Genomic DNA, 21,755 nt, shown 5'->3' on the forward strand with positions numbered 1-21,755 from the left:
GCTATTTGTTAAGCTGATTGAAGGACAGAAACCAATGTTGTACAGTTTTCAGTATTCTCTTCCCTGTTTGCCTCTGCCATCACTGAAAGACACCATGCAGAGGGTTAGTTTATGAATCTATTTCACGTAATGTGCACACTTTTCAACATTTCATCAAACACATTTATGTATTGTATTGTTAAATTAAAACCTGTCCTGTCATTATGGTACTGTTGAAATGATTTCCAGTAAAGTTTTCAAACTAGTTTAGTAGCATATTTGGAATTAATCTGGAGATACTTTAATTTTCTAATACTTTAATTTATGTTTATTTTTATTTTTCAACTTAATGAAGTGGAACTTATTTTGCTTAACTTTTTTTTGTTTCATTAGTACTTGGTATCTGTCCGACCTTTATGTGATGATGAACAGTATGCCAGAAAGGAAAAATTAGCCAAGGAATTTCAGATGACTATTGGACCAAAGCTTCAGAAGTATTTGTGGCTCAAGTCTTGGTGGTCCACTAATTATGTAGGTAGTAGCCAAGGGTTTGTTTTCAAAAGAGTTATTGTATAGTTTTTTTAAGGTAATTTTTACTGATAATTAAGGAACACAAGACAGTTGAAAGTGCTTAAACAGTGAATTTACTATAGACATTGTTCACAACAAGCAGAAAGAAAACTATACTCTTCCATTTCTAAATGTTCTTCTTAAGAGATGTGACAAAGTTCCACACTTCCAGTTATTAAGTAATAACAACTGTCTTGTATCCAAAATGAAGTCTTAGCACAAGTCAAGTAATAATGACTATTTTGTATCTAAAGTGAGGTCTCAGCACAAGTCAAGTAATAATGAACTTCCTATTTACTGCTCAATTTCTTTTATCCCAAAAGTGTCACATTTAATCAAAGTTTTGTGAAAAAAATGTGAAACCACACCTACTTCCTTGTGAAATTTGTGTTTTTTCCTGACAGAAAAATAGGACAACATCTGTCAAAAGATATGTCAAGATTCTGATTCTATGTGTCAAACTAATTGTGGACAACAAGAGAAGTTTTACATTGGTGAAATCCACAGGCTCCTACAGAACATAGCACTTTGGTCTGGCATGGCCAGGTAGTTTGGGTGCTTTTCTCATAGTCTGAGGGCAGTGGGTTTGAATCTCTGTCACAACAAACGTGCTCAGCCTTTAATCCATGGGGGCATTATAAGGTGACAGAGGAACCCAAGAGTTGGCAATGGGTGATGATGACTAACTGCTTTCCCTTTAGTCTTACACTGCTAAATTATGGAACGTTAGTGCAGATAGCCCTTGTGTAGCTTTGCACAAAATTCTAAAACAAACAAATAAATGTAACACCTTCCAATGTTTATGAGCATGTGTTGTTTCTTCCAACCTGACAATGTTGAAATTCTCAACAAAGAGAACACTATAAACTACCAAAATAATGGAAGTCTTATTAAGCAACTTGAACCTAAGATTAATAAATATTTTGGTTTACAATTGTATCTTTTCTAATTGTCATATAAAAAAAAAGTTATAAAGTTGAGTTGTTGTATACATATGTTTTACTTTTTCTATTTTTAAGGTGAATTTATAACATGGTACAATCAGACTATGGAAAATGCATAGTGTATATTATAGTTATGTTTTAAACATGTCTCTCATAATGTAGGATAGTTGCAACTGCTCTGTCATACATTTTCTTAATTATTAGAATATTAACATTCTAATAGTAGGTGATACACAATACCAAGTAAAATCTAAAATAATGTTTTCAACTACTGTTTTTGGATACAAATTAAATTGTATACAGTTTTCAACATTTTCAAGAGTTCTCTTATATTGAACAATTATTTACTGAGAGAAACACACACTGTTTATTTTACAAAGGAAATATACAAATATTTTAAGGGCATGTTACATCATAGAAAGGGCTCAGCTTAAATTAACAGTCAGTGGAGTTTAAAGTTTGGCAACCTTTAGTTTAACAAATGTTCCACAGGTTTTCTTTTTACATGATATCCAGTTTTATATATTAACTTGTCTGATTTACATTGATGTTTTAATAAGAACGTTATAACTATAGATGTTATAATTTTTATCTCCAATAATAGACATGTTTTAATTGTTTCATAACAGGGTAGCTTCTTTAGTTATGTAGTGTTTGATTGGTTGATCGTACCTAAAGTTAAATTTGCTGTAATTATTGAGTTGATTTTGTGGTCACTATTATAATCCAGTTTTGGGTTTCTTAGTTTCAAATTCATTGTGAGAATGTTTGTTTTTTTAAATATCTTTAAGTTACTGGATCCTACTTTGTTTTCCAGGTTGGAAAATAAATTAAAGCTTAAAGTTAGATAGACCTGTTTGACTTAAACTGTTTAATTTGTTTTTGCAAAACAAAAATACCATGAATAGTGTAGACTTTCTCTTAAATATTTGTGTAACTTTAAAACCTATTACATTTTTCGTTTTTTAAAAGAACTTGTACCTGTGGCTTTTCTAGGTAACTGATTGGTGGGAAGAATATGTTTATTTACGTGGAAGGTCATCTTTGATGATTAATAGCAACTTTTATGGAATTGTGAGTAGATGCAGATTTAATTATATTGTGTAACATACATTCTGAAAGATGTTATTTTGTTCTCTAATGACTGATCATGTCCAAAAATTGTTCAAAGTCTTTGTTAAGGTCAAGCCATTTTTAAAGTTGTGTATTTGAAAGTTATAAGACTAAAAATGCATCTGGTTGGTTTGTTATGTGCAAGAAGCAAAGAGATTTATCTGCCTTTAATGTGATGCACATTTTTTGGTGAAATGCATTTAAGTGAGACGGTTAAGAAAACAGAACACTAACGCTCAGTTTAGTTATTAAACAGGAAACTGAATAATAGTTAGTTAACTGTTGTGGTGACTGAACAAGTTGTAGTGTTCAAAACTTACAAGTAAATTTCTTTTCCATTATTAAGATGTGTTAAAATTTTGTTTTTAATACGTTTCTTTGATAGGATGCTATCCTTGTTCATCCTACTAGAAACCAAGCTGCTCGAGCGGCTAACTTAATCTATGCAGCACTCCTGTTCCAAAAAGAGATAAGCAGTCAGACATTAGAGCCAGTATGTCTTTTTTCCTAATTTCATTAAATTATTAGTTTCAATGAATTAGAAGTACTTTTTCAATGAACTGTAATATAAATATATGGTCATAGTAAGTCAAAACCAAATGTGAAAAATGTTTAGGCATATGAATAGGTAATGTAGGTTTGCACGATAAAAAATGAAGTGTGTTTTTGTAAACAGAACTAGTATACCAGTCTAAATTATGATAATGGCTCATTTCATACTTGAAATAATACTGAATAAAAACTAATGACTTATTTTTTTGCATCCTCCAAGATAGATTTACAGTTGCTCATTATTTTTATAATTTTATTTTTTTCTTAAATAATGACTTTAGCATGGTGTCTCTGTTTATATTTTTTGGCTTTTAGATAATGGTCCAGAAAACTGTGCCTTTGTGTTCCTGGCAATATGAAAGATTATTTAATACTACACGTATTCCAGGCCTTGAGACAGGTGGGAGTTTAATGTAATGTATTATTCTAAGAGTGTTTGTTTTGTTTTTGAAATTCGTGCAAAGGTACACAAGGGCTATCTGTGCTAGCCATCCCTAAGTGCAAGACTAGCGGGAATCATCACCACCCACTGCCAACTCGTGGGGTAATCTTTTACCAATGAATAGTGGGATTGACTGTCACATTATAATGCCCCCACAACAGGGATTCAAACTCTTGACCCTCGGATTACGAGTCAAATATCTTAACCACCTGTCCACGCCGGGCCTCTAAGAATGATAATAGTTGTTAGAATGCACTAAAAAAAAGTTTGTTGTCTGCAGTTTTCACAAGAAATTTCTTGTGTATCCTAGATACCAGCATAAAGTATTTAGTAAAAGTTAAAATTAACCTTGGGCAAAAATATGCTGCAATGTATGGTGTCGAAACAACTAACTAACAAGTTTTATCCAAACTTTAATGTGCATATGTATTTTAATCAGATATGCAGGAAAAGGAATACTGACTGTAATTCACAATTTAGAATATAGAAAAAATATAGAAGTCTTTTATTCACCAAAAATCAAATATGTTGCACAAGTACTTGTAGTCAAGACATCTCTGTGAATTGACAACACCAGTTTGACTAAGATTCTCAGATGTTGGAGTTGGCAGTGATGTTCTTGTAAAGAAGGAAACCACTGCTGTGTATTGGACACTTTTTATATTACATTCACTAGACCTCTGGAACCTTTCATGTGTATTCTCACTTTTTCTTCACTGTTTCTTACCTGCTATTTATAGTCCTTTACCACTAAATCAGCAGTGTAGGGTAAAATGAATAATTGATAACTCTGACATTACACGTGTAATACTATGTTGAATGAAAGTGTGACATTCTTTGACCCACACATGTAGACAAAGACTTAATTAAACTTGTATGTGGCAGATATTGGTTCATGCTGTAGCTTATGTCATATAGTATAAAGAAAAGAATACACGAGCGTGTAGGCTTTAATCCCATAAAAAGCAGAATACACATGTGTGAAGATTTTAATTATGAGAATTAACCTTCAGTAACGAAGAAAAAAATCATGAAAATATTATGTAGTAATAATATTAATACATACTTTGAAAATAAGTCATTTTAATTCTCAATAAAATTTATAAGTATTTAATTTTTATTATGCTCTGGTATGAATAATGTGGTTTATAGTTCTTATGTTGGTTTGTTGAGTAAGAAAAAGTAAAAAATTTGTGTCAGTTTTACTTATAATAGTTGTAACTAACAGTTTGCTTTTTGCTGTTTCACAAAGATAAAATAGTTCATCTGAACGACAGTGAACATGTCTGCATTTATCATAAAGGACGTTATTTCAAGTTACCGGTGTACTACAAAGCCAGATTTCTTCGTCCAGTTGAGTTACAGAGGTAGCTAATATTAAATATACTCTACTTTTTTCTGTCACATTTTAAAACATTTTTATTTCATACACTGTGAGCTAGAAACAAAAATTAATTATTTAACACACTGAGGTTTTTAGGGTATAAATTCTGTATGAAAGTATAATAATTTTATCTTTTGTTATATAAAAAATTTCTCTATTAATTTGACAGTCTTTATTCAATTATGACATTTTTCTCTTATTCAAGTTTTTGTTTTGATGCACATGGAAGTTTTAAGAAATGCCACTAGTGTGTATAAATTTAGTTTTATGTATTTGTATTACACTATTTTAAGAATGACCCAAATTAGAAATTCTGCAAAAGCTGGAGTAAAAAATCCATCTCCTAAAATATTTATTGAAGTTTCTGTTTGTTTATTATGCATTCCATGTTTACATGAATTAACAGAAGTTATTAGGACTTTTGAGTAATTTAAGTGACTAGTAATAGTAACACTTTTTTTTAACTGTTTAAGAAAAATTTTAAGATTAAACACTGTCTTGGACTAGTGTACACGTTTACACACATTAGTTCATTAACTCTGAGATAACTTGATAGCTTTTATTACGTTATTTTTTAGCTGTTGAGGTTGAATTGAAGACTGAAAACAAAAAAAGAAATATTTGTTTATTACAGACCTTGTTTGATTGCAGTCCAGAAATATAGAAAGTAAAAACAAAAATGCAATTGCTTTGAACAAACCAAAGTTACAAGGAATTTTTCACTTTTTCCTTTTTATGATACAGACAATTAGAAAAAATTATACAAGACAACAGCCCACTACAACCTGGCGAAGAAAAGCTTGGAGCATTGACTGCAGCTGATAGGTATAGATCTTAGTTATTGTCAAATCAGTTGAAAGGTTTTGCTTAGAATGAATAATTAAATGCTGTTAATAATAACATGTAAGTTTAAATGTGCTGAAACATACATAAGCAATTAAAGATATAGAAAATGCTGTGAAGGTGTACAAGTTAGCACCTGATACATCCTTTCTGAAACAAATCAAAGTGGTTACACTAATTTTGAACCCTTCAATTATCTTAAAGTCTCTTCATATAATTAAACTATTCTAATAATATTGTAGATTAAAGTTTTGTTGGGAGGAGATATTTGTAATGAAATGTACACAAATTAATTTTTTAGATTCCTAAAGTTCCTTATTTTGCCTTTAATATACTTTTAATTATATGATTTTTACATTTTTTTTACAAGCTTTAATTTTATATTCAAACCTTATAGATTTGAACTGTTAACTGTTAAAATTGATATATATCTTTTTTAACTACACAAAATAATAAAAAATTAAGAAAATGGGTCCCTTAATAGCTGAGTAGTAAATGTTAAACATCAGGTTTCAATATCTGTGGTGGACTGAGCACAGAAAAAAGCATTGTTTTTCTTTGTGTTTAACGAGACAAACAAACAGTGCAAGTGGATGAAGGGAGGGGCTATTTCAGCAAAACTTGATTGATTTGTTGTGTACTCGTGTATCTGTATATGCTCATTAACTTTCTTGTGATGCCTTATAAAAGATTAAGTGCTAGTTTGTTGAGATTTATTATGAACACACATAGTTGTGCCAATTCATACATGCAAAGATCCTAAAAACAAGTCTAAAAAGTAAATAAATGGCTGAAAATACAGATTAACAACAAAGGTATTTAACCGATGAAACAATGCATTTCTAATCATTAAAGGTAAGAATAGTTTTCATCATTACTTGATTGATTTTTAGTTGTGATGTATGTAGGTAAGTTACTGTGTTTATATTGTTAAATTTTGTGTAAAGCTGTATGAATGCTATCTACTCTAGTAGTTCCTAATTTAGAAGTGATAGAAGGAATGCAGTTAGTCATCACCATCAATTCTTTGGTTACTCTTTACAAACAAAAAGTGGGAGTGATTGTAACATTATAATGTCCCCATGGCTGATAACAGGGTTCAAACCTGAGACCCACAGCTTGTGAATTGAATACCCAAACCATCAATCAGACCATGCTAGGCCTTATTTTTGAGACTGGTATAAACAGGTTTAGATTAATGCAGAGACTTTATGGACTAGAGCCTGAGGTCCCACAAGAAATGTACAGGTTGCTTTCTCTGATTAATAGTTACTGACAAGTCATAATTGTAAAGTGAATAGTGAGTCATCTATAGTTGGTAGTTTTTAGGTTTGATTGTTGAAAAGTTTGGCTCATGCTCTGAATGTATTTTTTGTTTTTATGTGTTCTTTCTAAACAGTTATTTTATTTCTGTAGAATAACGTGGGCCACCACAAGAGAGAAATATTTTTCCAAAGGGCTGAACAAGACATCTCTCGATATCATTGAGAAGGTAGTAGCTGATAGCTTGTAACACCAAATTGAATATCTTTTAAGGAATTCTGAATAGAAATAATCTGTTTAAAGTATTGAAATTATTTTGATATGCCCCCAGTGGTATGTTTGTGGACTATCACTGCTAAAAATTGGGTTTTTGATACCCTTGGTGTGCAGAGCACAGATAGCTCATTGTGTAGCTTTGCACATAATTCAAAGCAAGCAAACAAACATTTTTTATAGTGAAACCCTAAAGAAACTTGAAACTTTACATGACACTATGTTGTTCGAGTCTCATTAGAAAACAATACAAAACAATTTAATTGCTAGACACAATCAATTTTTTTACCTAAAATGGGCTTCGTGATTAATTATTTCTATTTACCTTCCTTAATTCTTCATGGTTTATTGCACGAAATATGACCTTTTTTTTTTTTTAATGAAGCTTCATAACTTATGTATTAGTATGAAACGTAGTAACTGAAATACGTTTCGTACTGTACGTACTTTACATCGTCACTCATCTGTACGTTTGACCTGATGTAACAAACTTCAAATGTTGTGGTATGATCTGATGACTAGGACATTTGTTTTGTAATTTGCAGGTTGTGAGTCTGATTTACTCTCTGTTGTGGGCGTATCATAACGTGATGGGAACTCCCACTATTCACTGGTAATGAATAATCCAAGAGTTCATGGTTGGTGATGTTGTCCAGGTGAGGCGCGCTCTATTCATCATTTCAGAATCAGGGAGGTTAGTTGATTGACACTACCAACAGCCAACTATGGAACTATTATTTATCACTGAATAGTGGAAGTAACCACTAGTGCAGAGAGTTCTTCTGTAGTTTTATGCATAATTTAACAAAACAAACAAATATCAATTTTGCAATGGCATGCCATCAGATCCTTAAAGTTCCAAGGAAGTTCATACTGATGAGAAAAATATATTTATATTTTAATAACACTTGATGTGAGGGCACATGATGAACATCTTAGGTTGCTTTATACATTCATTATGTTTTAACTTTATCAATTATTTATATATTATATTCATAACTTTTTTCTCATTTTTAGGCTGCTTTTGTTTTGATACTAGAAGATGAGGAATTTCAGTTTGACCCTGTAAGTTTATAATATGAATAATGTTTATTTTGATCAGAAAGAAATTTTTAGCTATTCTTTTGTTTTTTCTTTAATTTTATTGAAAATGATTTGTAGTAAATGGTTTTATACTACTAGTTGAGTTTTTAAATATAGAATTTGAATATATTTTTCCAAATAAGTTCAATTGCTTAAGGTTCTTTGGAAATAAAAAATTTTAATACCTTTTTAGGTTATTCATTGTTAATTATTTAAAAAGAAGATTAGTCTAAGTCAGGTTTAGAGTATGATTTTCATTATTAGCTCAATTTTGAGAGAATTATTTAATCAAGTAGCATTTCTGTATCTCAGAATGGCTGGACACATGTCTTAGGCAATGATCAGTTGCAAACTCTTTTTGTCAACCTGAAGATGATCTAGGAAGGTTGAAATGTTGTTCTCTGCTTATCAATAAAAGTGTTAATACCCATAACAGCCATTCTGAGACACATTTTTATTTCAAATGGGTTTCTCATCATCAAGGAAAAGTGTTTCTGTAATAAATAATCATAATGCATAAACATTTATGTAATTTAAGGACAACAAAGGATCTCTTAGTTCATCTAGGCCATCCATCCACTTTTCTAAACTTTAAAATAAAAATAAAACAACCAGTGCTAGTTCTTATCATTTAAATATTTATTAAACCTTTCCTTAACAGTCCCTTAAATTAACTGCACCTACTGCTTTATAAGCAATCCATTCCAAAAGCTGTTTAAACTGAAGATGTCTTCTACACTACCAAAATTTATATTTGTGTCTCCTAGTCCTAACATTATTACCATTAGATTGGGAAAAGATGATGTATCAGCATAATCAGTTCCTTAATTATAAGCACCTTATCAAATCCACTTTAACTATTTTTATCTTAAGAGGTAAACAATTTAAAAGTTGTTAATCTATCCTTGTATAACTACTTCCATCCAAAATACCATCCTATTAACCATTGTGTGAACCATTTCCAACAATTTAATGTCCTTCATTAGACTGAACACAAGTCTAAAGAGATTATAATTTTATCATATAGGTCATTGGTTAGACCACATATGGAGTACTGTGTTCAGTACTAACAACAACCTACAACTAACAACAGCACACTACTTGAATGGATTGAGAGACTGATCAACAATTACAATAAGATTTCTTTCCTTCATGACACTGTTACCCTTATTCCCATCAAAATTATACTTTTAATTCAAAATATAATGTCCAATGTACAAATTATTAGAAGACCACATACATATATTTGGTAAGATTCATTAATAAAATATTCATACAAAGTATAATAATTACTTCCTTGATATAATTTTTAGATACATTAAGAACTTTTTGTTTCAGACAATTAAAAATCATGCTTTCTGCAAAGGCCACTAAAATTAACTGGAAATCGTGTTTTTTTTCCCACACCATTTTGTTTTAAAAATATATTAACAGGTCTTTTTCATGTTCATTACTTTCAGAAAGATCCTAGCAAACTTGATTCTTTTGGGCAGTTGTTGCTACATGGAAAAGGTTATGATAGATGGTATGACAAGTCTTTTAATCTGGTTGTGTCAAGAAATGGAAGGGTAAGTGAGATACTAGAACCCTAAGCAGCTAGATTCTTGAAATTCTAAAATATAATAAAGTGGTACAAATTTGTTTGAATCAGAAAGAGTAGATGTAATGTGAACTTAGTTATTTATTGTTATTTCTAAAAATAGTTTGTGTTAAATGAAATTCAGGTTATATGTTAATTTGTATGCCATTTTTATTTTCTTTCTTTTTGAATCTGTAATATAAACTATGATTGATTATTATCTTTGTGCTATGACAGATTAAAAGTAATATTTCCATAACTTAAATGATAACATAAACATTACTTTACCTATTTCTCTTGTGATGTGCAATTTTAAAGAAGAAATGTTATAGGACATATTATTATTTTTCATTGTCTGTTATTTAAAATGTACACAACCATTACAAACTTAATGCCAGTGCATTAGTTAGATTTCTGAATTGGTGTCATGTGATGTTTATTGTTAGTTATAATTTTGTATGGAATTTATTAATTATACATTTTTACAGGTCATTTACATTTAATGTGAGTCTTATGCTTTGTTACTGAAATTGTCAAATGTATAAAGCGAATGAAGTTCCTTAAGTCTTAAATTATGTATTTTTAAATTATTTTTGAAGATGTAATTACCATTTTAATTGTTGTCTAAAGGTTATTGTTCAGAAAAGAAGTGTATGCATTGTTTTCCATAATTTTTCTTTCTAATGATTTATTATCTATTTTTAGGTTGGCTTTAATGGAGAACATTCATGGTAAATATGTGGAATTTCTTTGTTTCATTCAGTTCTAGAGACACATAGCACTAATCTTCCATCACAGTAAAATAATGATTATTGTGGTGAATTCTTCATGTTTAATAAAGTATTTCTAGTAAAAAACTAAATTACTGTAGAGTTTATGAAAGTATCAAAGTTTGTGTTTGAGTGAAGGATTTCAGTATATATAAATATAAAAAGGTTTTTTTAGTAATTGTTCAGCCAGCTTATTTAAGTTTAAGATAATCATGTACAGAGAAAAAGTGAGCACAAAGTGAGAGAAATGTGGATAAAATGAAAATGTTTTAAGTCCATAAACGTTTTAATGGAAACTCTTACATTTTCTAAGGGCTGATGCTCCAATCCTGGCTCATCTTTGGGAATTTTGTCTTGCTAAAGACTTCTTTAGCCTTGGGTAAGGGGAATCTTTTATATTTCGTAAGCAATAATAAGAAAATACTGTAATTATTGAATAATGTTAGTGTAATAATAATGTGTTTTTATTTTTCAAACAGTTAAACCTTTATCTACCATCACAGTTATTAAAAAGGTAGTGAAGAAAAAATGAAAGATGCTCAGGAATTATATTATGAATTATTTCAAATAAGAGAACTATATTCATGCAGTTATGCTCTTAAAATATTTTTCTGTGAAAATGTGTTTTTAATGGCTCAAGCATACATTTTTAAATGAATATAACTTACTGAGTTGATTGGCTAATTTTTGTACAACACAAAACTTTTATAATAGCAGTAAAATTTATTCTACGAAGTTTATGGGAATTTTAGAAAAAAAATTAGGCAGACAGCTAATATATATTTTTGTATTTATGAATTAAATATCTGTATTATTTATAATTAAAAGAATTAAACACTTTTCTGAATTAGTAAAGTTAGTAAGTTCATAATTTCATTATCTTAAAAATAACATCAAAAGCAGAGGCTGTTAATAATAACTTAATGCACTCATCACTCATTTGATGATAGTAATTCTTATTTAGGGATGCTGTACCAGTTTGTCTTTAAATATTATGTTATACAAATTGTTATTAGCTTTTATGGATATCTGTAATTTCTCTTTTCTAAAAACTTATTAATTCTCTTATTAATTCATTAACTTGATTTAATTATGTAGCTGGAAAACCTTGCATTAAAGTGTAATTTTTTCTCTGGCTATTAAAAATATTAGCTGTCTTTCTTGTACTAATGGAAGTTCATTTTTTGTTTTGTAGTTACACAAAGGAAGGAAACACTGTAGGGGAATTAACACATGAACTTCCCAGACCTTCTAGACTCAAATGGGATATTTCTTCCCATGTAAGTAAAATTTTAGAACTGACTTATTCTATTTACAATTAGAATCTTTACTCTTAACCAATCACAAGCAGGAAATAACAGTTTACTTCTTGGGCTTTGTGCTACTACAGTGACTGAGGATTCTAAACCTTTGAGTTTTTACATGGTTATTTTAGTAAACTTTGATTTACTTCGATATTATAAGAAAAATGTTTTTGAAGTTCTCTCTCAAATATAATATTGCATAATTTAGAAGTCCATAAGCCATTAAAAATGTTTCGTTTAACATTATTTGTACCATGGTATGTGTACCTTAACCAAAACAATAATCAAAATTTTTTTTTCTACTATCAGTGTATTGAAATCATCGAAAGCTGTGCTCTTTCTGCTTATACTCTTCTTGAGGATGTTGACCTCAGGCTGTACATGCATGATGCGTATGGTAAAGGTATTATAAAGAAGTGTAAAGTTAGTCCCGATGCTTACATCCAAATGGCTCTGCAGTTGGCTTATTATAGAGTAAGTTTTTAAAATATATGAAACAAAATTACTTTGAAAAAATATTTTAGACTCTTTAGAAAATGTTTTCATTAGATTTGTTTAAAACTTTTCTAACACTGATGCTTTGTTGACCATTTTGGTCAGTTTGATCTATGGTTACCTTCTTATTGCTACCATTAGCATTCCATACAAGGTTTTAAGATGTTTCTCTATTAACTGAGTTTTATTCTAAATCTTCTGATGTGATTTGTTTTTGTTACATTGACGTTACTGACTGTATGCTGTCAGGATTTATGTTGATATGGTGATGTCTTGATATTTAGTTCCATACTCTCCAGGTTTATGTTGAGATGGTGATGTCATGCTGTTTGAGTTCCATACTGTAAATGTTTATGTTGATATGGTGATGTCATGCTGTTTGAGTTCCATACTGTAATTGTTTATGTTGATATGGTGATGTCATGCTGTTTGAGTTCCATACTGTAAATGTTTATGTTGATATGGTGATGTCATGCTGTTTGAGTTCCATATTGTAAATGTTTATGTTGATATGGTGATGTCATGCTGTTTGAGTTCCATACTGTAAATGTTTATGTTGATATGGTGATGTCATGCTGTTTGAGTTCCATACTGTAAATGTTTATGTTGATATGGTGATGTCATGCTATTGAGTTCCATACTGTAAAGGTTTATGTTGATATGGTGATGTCATGCTATTGAGTTCCATACTCTCCAGGTTTATGTTGATATGGTGATGTCATGTTGTTTGAGTTCCATACTGTAAAGGTTTATGTTGATTTGGTGATGTCATACTATTGAGTTCCATACTGTAAAGGTTTATTTTGATTTGGTGATGTCATACTATTGAGTTCCATACTCTCAAGGTTTATGTTGATATGGTGATGTCATGCTGTTTGAGTTCCATACTGTAAAAGTTTATGTTGATATGGTGATGTCATGCTGTTTGAGTTCCATACTGTAAAGGTTTATGTTGATATGGTGATGTCATGCTGTTTGAGTTCCATACTGTAAAGGTTTATGTTGATATGGTGATGTCATGCTGTTTGAGTTCCATACTGTAAAGGTTTATGTTGATATGGTGATGCCATACTGTTTGAGTTCCATACTGTAAAGGTTTATGTTGATATGGTGATGTTATGCTATTGAGTTCCATACTGTAAAGGTTTATGTTGATATGGTGATGCCATACTGTTTGAGTTCCATACTGTAAAGGTTTATGTTGATATGGTGATGTCATGCTGTTTGAGTTCCATACTGTAAAGGTTTATGTTGATATGGTGATGTCTTGTTACTGAGTTACATGCTGACCAAGTACATGCTAATATGGTGATATTACTATGACACTGAAGCACATACTGATTAAGCATGTGTTGATAGGATAACCAGGCAGGTGTATGTCAATATAATGATGCCACTTCACTTTGGTTCATACTCACCAGGTACATATTAATATTATCAATCATGTATTATATTATAATATTATCAATTATATACTATATTATAATATTATCAATAATTATGCTCACATGAAAAAACAATGTTACTTAAAATGCATATTGTTAACCATATGTAGATAAGTGGTCCAGTCATTAGTTAAACACAGGTAGGAGAAAAATAAAGTGGTCCAGTCATTAGTTAAACACAGGTAGGAGAAAAATAAAGTGGTGCAGTCATTAGTTAAACACAAGCAGGAGAAAAATAAAGTGGTCCAGTCATTAGTTAAACACAAGTAGGAGAAAAATAAAGCTGTTCAGTCATTAGTTAAACACAAGTAGGAGAAAAAATATATAACAATTCTTTAGATTTGTAAATACTTATATCCCAAAACCTTCTCCCACACAAAAAAGAAAGTGTTTGAGTATTTTGAAAAGAAGTGAGGATGATTTGTCTATGTATGCTAAGAAATTTAGCATAATTTGTACTGTTGTGTATTATCCACAGAGAAGTATTATGAGTAATGCTTCTATTATATATATATAAAATGTTACTAAAGGTTTGACTGTGTGAGTTTTTTTTTTTTTTTACTTATGGTAAAACAGCTGTATATAGACACAGCTATAAACAGTAGTAACAATGACAAAGTATTTATCATCTTATATCTAATTCACAGTGTAGGTCCAATTATGCAAAACTGTCATGGTAGATTAATGGCTTGAGGTATATGTCACAGTTTTGTTCCAGAAAAGATATTTGTATAGCAAGATTGTTAAATGAGGTAGAGCCATTGTGACTTTTGTCTACTTAGACGGAACTTTGGAAGCTCACGTACTTGTATAGTAGAAGGTTTATGTAAAGTATGTGAAGACTGACCTTCTATCTTGGGTAGAAACTTGGTTCTATGGGAATTCCTGTATTGAGCTATGTTATATAATTGTGAATAACAGACTACATTATGCTTAGTGTGAATAAGCTTTGGTAACTTGCAGTAAGTATTGATAAGCTTGGATTAGAGAGCTGTTTTCTGTCTGAACATCAGAAGTGTTTGATAGTATATAAGCAAACTATTCTTAGAAGTTTCAAAGTACCCTGAAACCCTTGCCAGTATTTGAAAGGGTAAAGAGAAACATGTTTTGGAGAGAACTAATGTTCAGTTTATGAAAATATAAAAAATTTAAGAATTTCTGAAGTGGAATTAGTCGTGGTTAAAATGGTAAAAAAACTAGCTTAAAGTCAAATAGAACCATTATTTAAAGAAATGAGAAACAACATTTTTTTAATATGAACTCTCCCATTTTCATTGTTAATTATATTCAGGATGCCAGGAAGTTTAGTTTAACTTACGAAGCCTCCATGACAAGATTATTTAGAGAAGGACGAACAGAAACTGTCAGATCTGTTAGCATGGAATCATGTGCTTGGGTAAAAGCAATGGAAAATCCAGACTGTTCAGTAAGTTTGTTCTTTAAACTGTTAAGCTATGTGCACATTCTTAGATGTGGGTTTAATAATTGTAATTAGATACTACTGTTAAGTAGTTGTCCTTATGGTTGTAGTAGAAATACTAAAGGAAGCTTCATGATGTATTTAACAAGTGGAGAATTTAGTTTATTAGATGTTGGTTACTTCAGGAAAAATACATGTTGGAAAGAGAAAACGGGGGGTAATTCTGTGGCTGTGTAACCGTTGAATGAAATATGTTTGTTTGTTGTTCAGATCTCTTTGTTTATTTGAAGGTTAACAAATATGTAACATTATGAATAGTTCATTTGGTTTTCTTTGGGCTGTACTGATTCAATTGGATATGTTATTTCAGCAAGGAGAAATAAGAAAATGGATTGTAATAATGTTTTGATGGAGAATTTTCCATTTTACTTGTCTGTGCATCTCTAAGCAGAGAACAAATAAGAGTTGTTAAAATAAAGAAAATGTGTTAATTTGTGGGAGTTTAGAAAGAAGAGAAGTGCTCCTTATTGAGAAAAGCCTGTGTTCGTCACCAGCGAGGATATCAAGACACTATGTGTGGGAAGGGAATTGATCGTCACCTGTTTTGTTTGTACGTTGTCTCCAAGTACTTAGAAGTGGACTCTCCTTTTCTGAAGGAAGTTCTTAGTGAACCATGGAAACTGTCCACTAGTCAGGTAGCAATTGTTTACTAGGATCTTAAGCTAGACTAGAATTGTTTACTGAAGTTACAAATACCACAAGTCAGGTTGGTAAAAAAGTATTCACAGGCATCTCAAGGCCAGTTATATACCCAAAGTAGGCTAAGACTGATAGATTGTGTATCTGCACCACAATGTTGATCCTACTTTTGCAGTTACTTTCATATATACGTGTATGTTTAATTAAATGCACGTTCATGAGAGAGAAGAGAGGAAGTAATGAAACAAACTAAAAACCAGGGCACAATACGTGTTAACCTACCTTATGGTTTAGGGCACATTACGTGTTAATCTACCTTATGGTTTAGGGCACATTACGTGTTAACCTACCTTATGGTTTAGGGCACATTACGTGTTAACCTACCTTATGGTTTAGGGCACATTACGTGTTAACCTACCTTATGGTTTAGGGCACATTACTTGTTAATCTGCCTTATGGTTTAGGGCACATTACATGTTAACCTACCTTATGGTTTATGCCTGTATTGTGGCTGCAATTTTTTTACTTTTCTCTTGCTCTTGAATTTAAATTTAATTGCATTCCATCTTAGGTTTAGATATATTGTGTAAGATTCTCACTATCCATTATTATGGTGTATTCTCTTTTAATGTTTAGCTTTTCTACATACACTTGCATGTTCACATACATGCACACAAACTCACAAAAGTATCCTTTCTGGTGCAAGAAAAGAATCATGGGACCCCAGACAAGAGTTTTGTGAAAAATTATGACTGATTACATTTGTTGGTTTTTCTATCTGCTTGTCTGGAAACGTTGTGTACTTACTGACTCAGATAATAACTTGTTTAAATAGTGAAATTTTGATTCATTCAATAAACACAAGCAAAAAACACACACACACACACACACACACACACACACATATATATATATATATATATATAAAACAAATTAGGCTACTTTACAGTACAAGAATCTTTAGTTTTGGTCAGCCACTAATCAGAAATAGTCATTGTTAATATTTCGGCATTTTAAAGGTGGTTTTTAAATAAACAGTTTTATGTCTACCATTTTGTTTTATCATGATCTGTACTATTATTACCTGCCATTTGTAGTGGTTTAAAATAAATTTTAAACTCATTTGAAATTTATGGAAAACTTGTGTACCTTTTTTCTTTAATTTTGAAGTATTGTTAGTGTTCCAAGTTGTTTAAATTTAAACCAGTTTCTGTTGTTGTATCTTTTATCATAAACTGAGCAGTTTCCCAAAACTTCCTTTGTACTGTATTTTTGTTCTGTAAACTAAGCTAAAATATTGATTTCTTTAATCATAACATGGCGACTGTGCTTAACCATTAAGTTTTATCAACACCAGTATGGTAGCCAGGTAGCATCTCAGTCGTAGCTAGTGAGTAAATTATCAGCTAGGTTGATAATGGCATTAGTCTTAAAGTGTGTTTGAATGGGCAATAAAAGTTTGAGAAATGAATGTTAGAGAAAAGTTGGTACCCAACTAAAATACTTGGTGACGTGTAATTAAAACCTGACGTACAACAGTAAGTAACAGTATAAGGTGTTTTTTTCTCCCTGTTTGTAAGTGTAAACAATTGAATTATCACACAGTTGAGTAAAGTTGAAAGAATTCTGTATTCTCCCTTGAGGACCCTGCTACAAGTACAGTATCCAGAAAAATATACAATATAAAGTTGAATCATATATTTGTTGTATCCACTGCTTGATTTATTTTTTACAGATGTTATCTATAGTTCAAGAGTTTTGCTATATGTGTGCCCTGCCATAAAAAAAACAACATTCTATTTCAACCTTTTAACTCTTATTTTTATTTCAGACACCACATGGACAGACCAGTCTGTTTGATCTAAACAAGTATCCCAATCATATCTCTGCTGGTGGAGGTTTTGGACCAGTAAGTATATACATTCTCAGTTTGGTGATGTTGTAACAAAGCACTCATAATCTTGCATCAATATAAATGTGTGGACCAGTGGTAAGTTACCCAATTAGTTGTTTTTTTATCACTGTATGTATGTAAAGAACACATTAGTATTGTTATGGAGTGTACATTTCCAGTAACAATTTTTTATAACATGTGACAAAACCTCTTGAAATTGGAATCAGCTGTATGAACAATTAGTAAACTTTAGCACAAACTGTGCATTAATTTATTTGTGGTGACATATTTTTGTTAGTAAATGGGAAAATTATAAATAACACACATGTCAGATGTAATGGTACAGATAAAGAGACTCATTTCTGTTTACCATACATTTAAGCCTTATTCTAAGAAGGACAAAACAATAATTTATGTTAATAAGTAAGCTTTGTGATTAGGAATAGATGGCATAAAGTATATAAGTTGGCAAAGGGAAAACAAAATCTGGATTTATTAAATGTGAAACATAAAGCTTGAGTGCACAATATTTAACAATGTTTTTACGACTATCAGCCCAAGAGAATTCTGTAAAAAAATAATTTTTTATTGTGTGGATTTTTATATGTAGACCATTTTATTTTATGATTTGTTTAGCAATTGTTCATCTAAGTTAATTCTGATTTTAAAAAAATAAAATTGAGCGTATTTGTTGTATTTCAGTTTTATTTTAGTTTCTCTAAGATTTCCTTGTAAATTGTTTAATTACGTTTTATTTCGCTATCTTTTAACAGTTGTTAGTTCAACTAAAATAATTTCATAAAAAAGCAAACAGTAAAAAAAACTTTTTGTGAATATCTATTATTTATTATAGTGTTCTAAGACCTTCAGTTGCAAAAAAACAACCCCTCTAGGCATTACATCAAATTTTGTGATATTATATCCCAGGAGGCACTGATTGGTAGAAATAAACTGCTTGACTGTACTATTCAGAATCGTTTTGTTTCAAATTTGAAATCCATGAAGTATATTAAAAAAATACAGTTGTATGCAAATTTGCTGTTTGCCACAACTAAGTTAATATATGTTTGAATATTTAAATCAATAAGTGAGACAGAAAATATTACAGTAGTTTCTTCCTACAAATATGAATGTTTAGTTTTGTCATCCACGTCTCTGGGAATTATTCTATCAGCCAATACTCTCATTTTAGTTGGAGTTAAAGAAAAGAATGTTTTTATCTTGGAAATGGTGATGTGAAATCTATCTTGCCAATTTCCTGGAAGGGTTGAATTCATCAGAATCTGATGAGTTTTATTGGTGGACACCAATAAAATTTTTGTTTCTGATTTTTGTTTCTTTTTCCATTTTTGTATAACTTGATTAACTCATCCAGACACTTCCTGGGCATTTAATCTTTTGTATTTCCTGTATAGAGTGTAATAATTTCACCTCCTATACTGCTTATATTCCCCCCCCCCCTGTAACACAGTGGTTTGTTTGAGGACTCACACTGCTAGAAACTGGGTTTCTATACCCGTAGTGGGCAGAGCACAGATAGCCCGTTGTGTAGCTTTGTGCTTGATTCTAAACAAACAAACAAGCTTATATCCACTTTAGGATGATTACAGTGGACTGGAGACACTGCTTGATTAATAGCTAGTGATTTAGCTGTGGTCTCAACTTGATTTTTTTCATTAATCATTGATGAATCAGTCTTCATTTTTTAATTTTGTTGGTTGCCCCAAAATGAACTTTTGCTCTAAGCCTATGGGTGATGTATCATAATACTGTGTTTTGTAGAATTAACATTGATTCTAATTTATTGTTGTATCAAAAACATCCATTAGTAATGAAGCAACATGAACCAAGATTTTTGCAACCAAAGTGTTGAAAAATTTGCTACACTTAACACAATAGGCATTGTGTTGAACATTATTGTCCACTTAGTGCAAACACACAGTATTGGGTGTCATCGTCAGATGATAAACTCTTATGCTTGTGTGTGTGCTCATGTGTCAGAAATAACATTTCTTTCTATCTCTGTAAGATTGATGATTTTATCAATGCTTGCTTGAATACCATTTGCTGAAATTTCTTCAGGGTAATTCATGTTACTTAATCATGCCATCATGGACTCGAATACTGAACTTACATATCTGAATCAAAGATAGTAGGTTGACAAACCAACTTTTGTTTCACCTATTTTTTTCATCATTTTAACAGTGTCATGAAATGTATGTACTTCAACCTGTTCATGGCTATCAAAAGAGTTTTTATACACTCTGTGAAGGTCTTTGATACTTTATCCACCTTGTTCATAGGCTGGTATATCTGAAAATATGTCATTGTCAAACCCTACATTTCATGTTTGCCTCGTCTCTACTTGAAGGCTTTGTTGAATGAATGTAACTGCTGTTGTGATCTTCAGGCTGTCCACATGGAACATATTATTATGTCTTGGTAGATCTGTTCCACACTCTAGAGTGACAAATGGCCTTCATATGGATGAAAACTTCACTTTTCCCATTGAGTGTTTTTCAATGAGTACAAGCAATTTTTGTTGGTTTGGTAGACTATGAATTCATTATATGAGTGAATTTGCCAAAATGTTTTGAGCAACCACAGAAATGTTTCTGCACCCAACAAGTGAGCTTACACAAGCTTTTGGAAATAGGTTCTGTCATTTATTTTTCATTATACTGTAGTTTATTGATGAAGTATGTCTTCAATTCAAATGGATCAGTCAAATGCAAAAGTTGGAGTAATGTACTGGTTATTTGTGTGTATATTTGAACAGTCTTCTGTCTTTGTCTGACATTACAGTGCTTTATACCCCTCTGTAGGTAAACATTCTAAAGCTATGCTATTGGTAACAACCAAGGCCTGGAGTAATAGTTTTAGAGGCTTCAGTGTTTCCATCTTCTTCAGAATCAATATCATAAACCTTGCTTTCTTCTGATACAATTTGATTTTGACCTCTCAGGTCACTTGTCCTTTTCATTACTCTTCTATCCCCACTTTCAGTGTCATTTCTTTGCTTCTAGTTAATATGAGTTGCTTTATTTGAGCATGAATTCAAAGGTAAACAGCATCTATAAACACAACAGTCTCTTTCCTTTCTATGTTTATGGTTCCAGCAAGAAATGTTAGAGGTTTCACTTACAAGAATATTTTTTCAATCAGGGGAATATGCTTTTTTAGGTTGTATTATTGGATTATGGTTTTGTAGTCTGGTGCCTCCAATCTCTTTTTGGGCTCTAACATGTTTCCTAAATTTGGGTCAGTGTTTTGCACCTGGTGGTCCTAAGTTAATATATTGATTTTACTGTAAGTGATTCTGTTGTGTGATGTTCCTTTCTTACACTACTGTAAAATGCACAGTGACCTCACGTCTACTGGTTTTACATTCTTTGTGGACAACTGCCTATTCTCGTTTTTACAGCATACTTATTCAGTTTGTTAGTGGAAGAATACATTTGCTACTTTCAATCTCCCCTTTATCATCTTGTTAATGCAATTATAATTCTTCAACTCAGGTTGCAGATGATGGATACGGTGTCTCCTACATCATTGCAGGGGAGAATATCATATTTTTCCATATTTCTAGCAAACGATCCTCTCCGGAAACCGTAAGTATTGTTTTAATAATTTTTTTTTTTCTGTAGCATGGAAAAAATATTTATTCTGTATTATTTTTCTTCTACCATTTTTATTTAGATTA

At 31.0% G+C, this 21,755-nt stretch overlaps 1 protein-coding gene across 10 annotated transcripts in view; it reads left to right on the forward strand.

The window, feature by feature from the left end:
* The window catches only part of LOC143253437 (carnitine O-palmitoyltransferase 1, liver isoform-like), a 52,880-nt gene that overhangs the window by 26,274 nt on the left and 4,851 nt on the right, over positions 1 to 21,755 (forward strand). For all 10 annotated transcript variants that reach the window (XM_076507318.1, XM_076507327.1, XM_076507322.1 and 7 more), the window contains 18 exons: positions 2 to 103; positions 373 to 510; positions 2,490 to 2,567; positions 2,992 to 3,099; positions 3,474 to 3,558; positions 4,853 to 4,967; positions 5,729 to 5,809; positions 7,244 to 7,319; positions 8,381 to 8,428; positions 9,907 to 10,014; positions 10,731 to 10,756; positions 11,109 to 11,174; positions 11,991 to 12,075; positions 12,409 to 12,573; positions 15,331 to 15,465; positions 15,966 to 16,154; positions 17,990 to 18,067; positions 21,571 to 21,663. In XM_076507318.1, coding sequence (XP_076363433.1) covers positions 2 to 103; positions 373 to 510; positions 2,490 to 2,567; positions 2,992 to 3,099; positions 3,474 to 3,558; positions 4,853 to 4,967; positions 5,729 to 5,809; positions 7,244 to 7,319; positions 8,381 to 8,428; positions 9,907 to 10,014; positions 10,731 to 10,756; positions 11,109 to 11,174; positions 11,991 to 12,075; positions 12,409 to 12,573; positions 15,331 to 15,465; positions 15,966 to 16,154; positions 17,990 to 18,067; positions 21,571 to 21,663 — 1,776 coding nt within the window. The remainder of the gene's footprint in view (position 1; positions 104 to 372; positions 511 to 2,489; positions 2,568 to 2,991; positions 3,100 to 3,473; positions 3,559 to 4,852; positions 4,968 to 5,728; positions 5,810 to 7,243; positions 7,320 to 8,380; positions 8,429 to 9,906; positions 10,015 to 10,730; positions 10,757 to 11,108; positions 11,175 to 11,990; positions 12,076 to 12,408; positions 12,574 to 15,330; positions 15,466 to 15,965; positions 16,155 to 17,989; positions 18,068 to 21,570; positions 21,664 to 21,755) is intronic.

The sequence above is a fragment of the Tachypleus tridentatus genome, chromosome 6 (genome assembly GCF_004210375.1).
Source record: "Tachypleus tridentatus isolate NWPU-2018 chromosome 6, ASM421037v1, whole genome shotgun sequence".
NCBI lineage: Eukaryota > Metazoa > Arthropoda > Merostomata > Xiphosura > Limulidae > Tachypleus > Tachypleus tridentatus.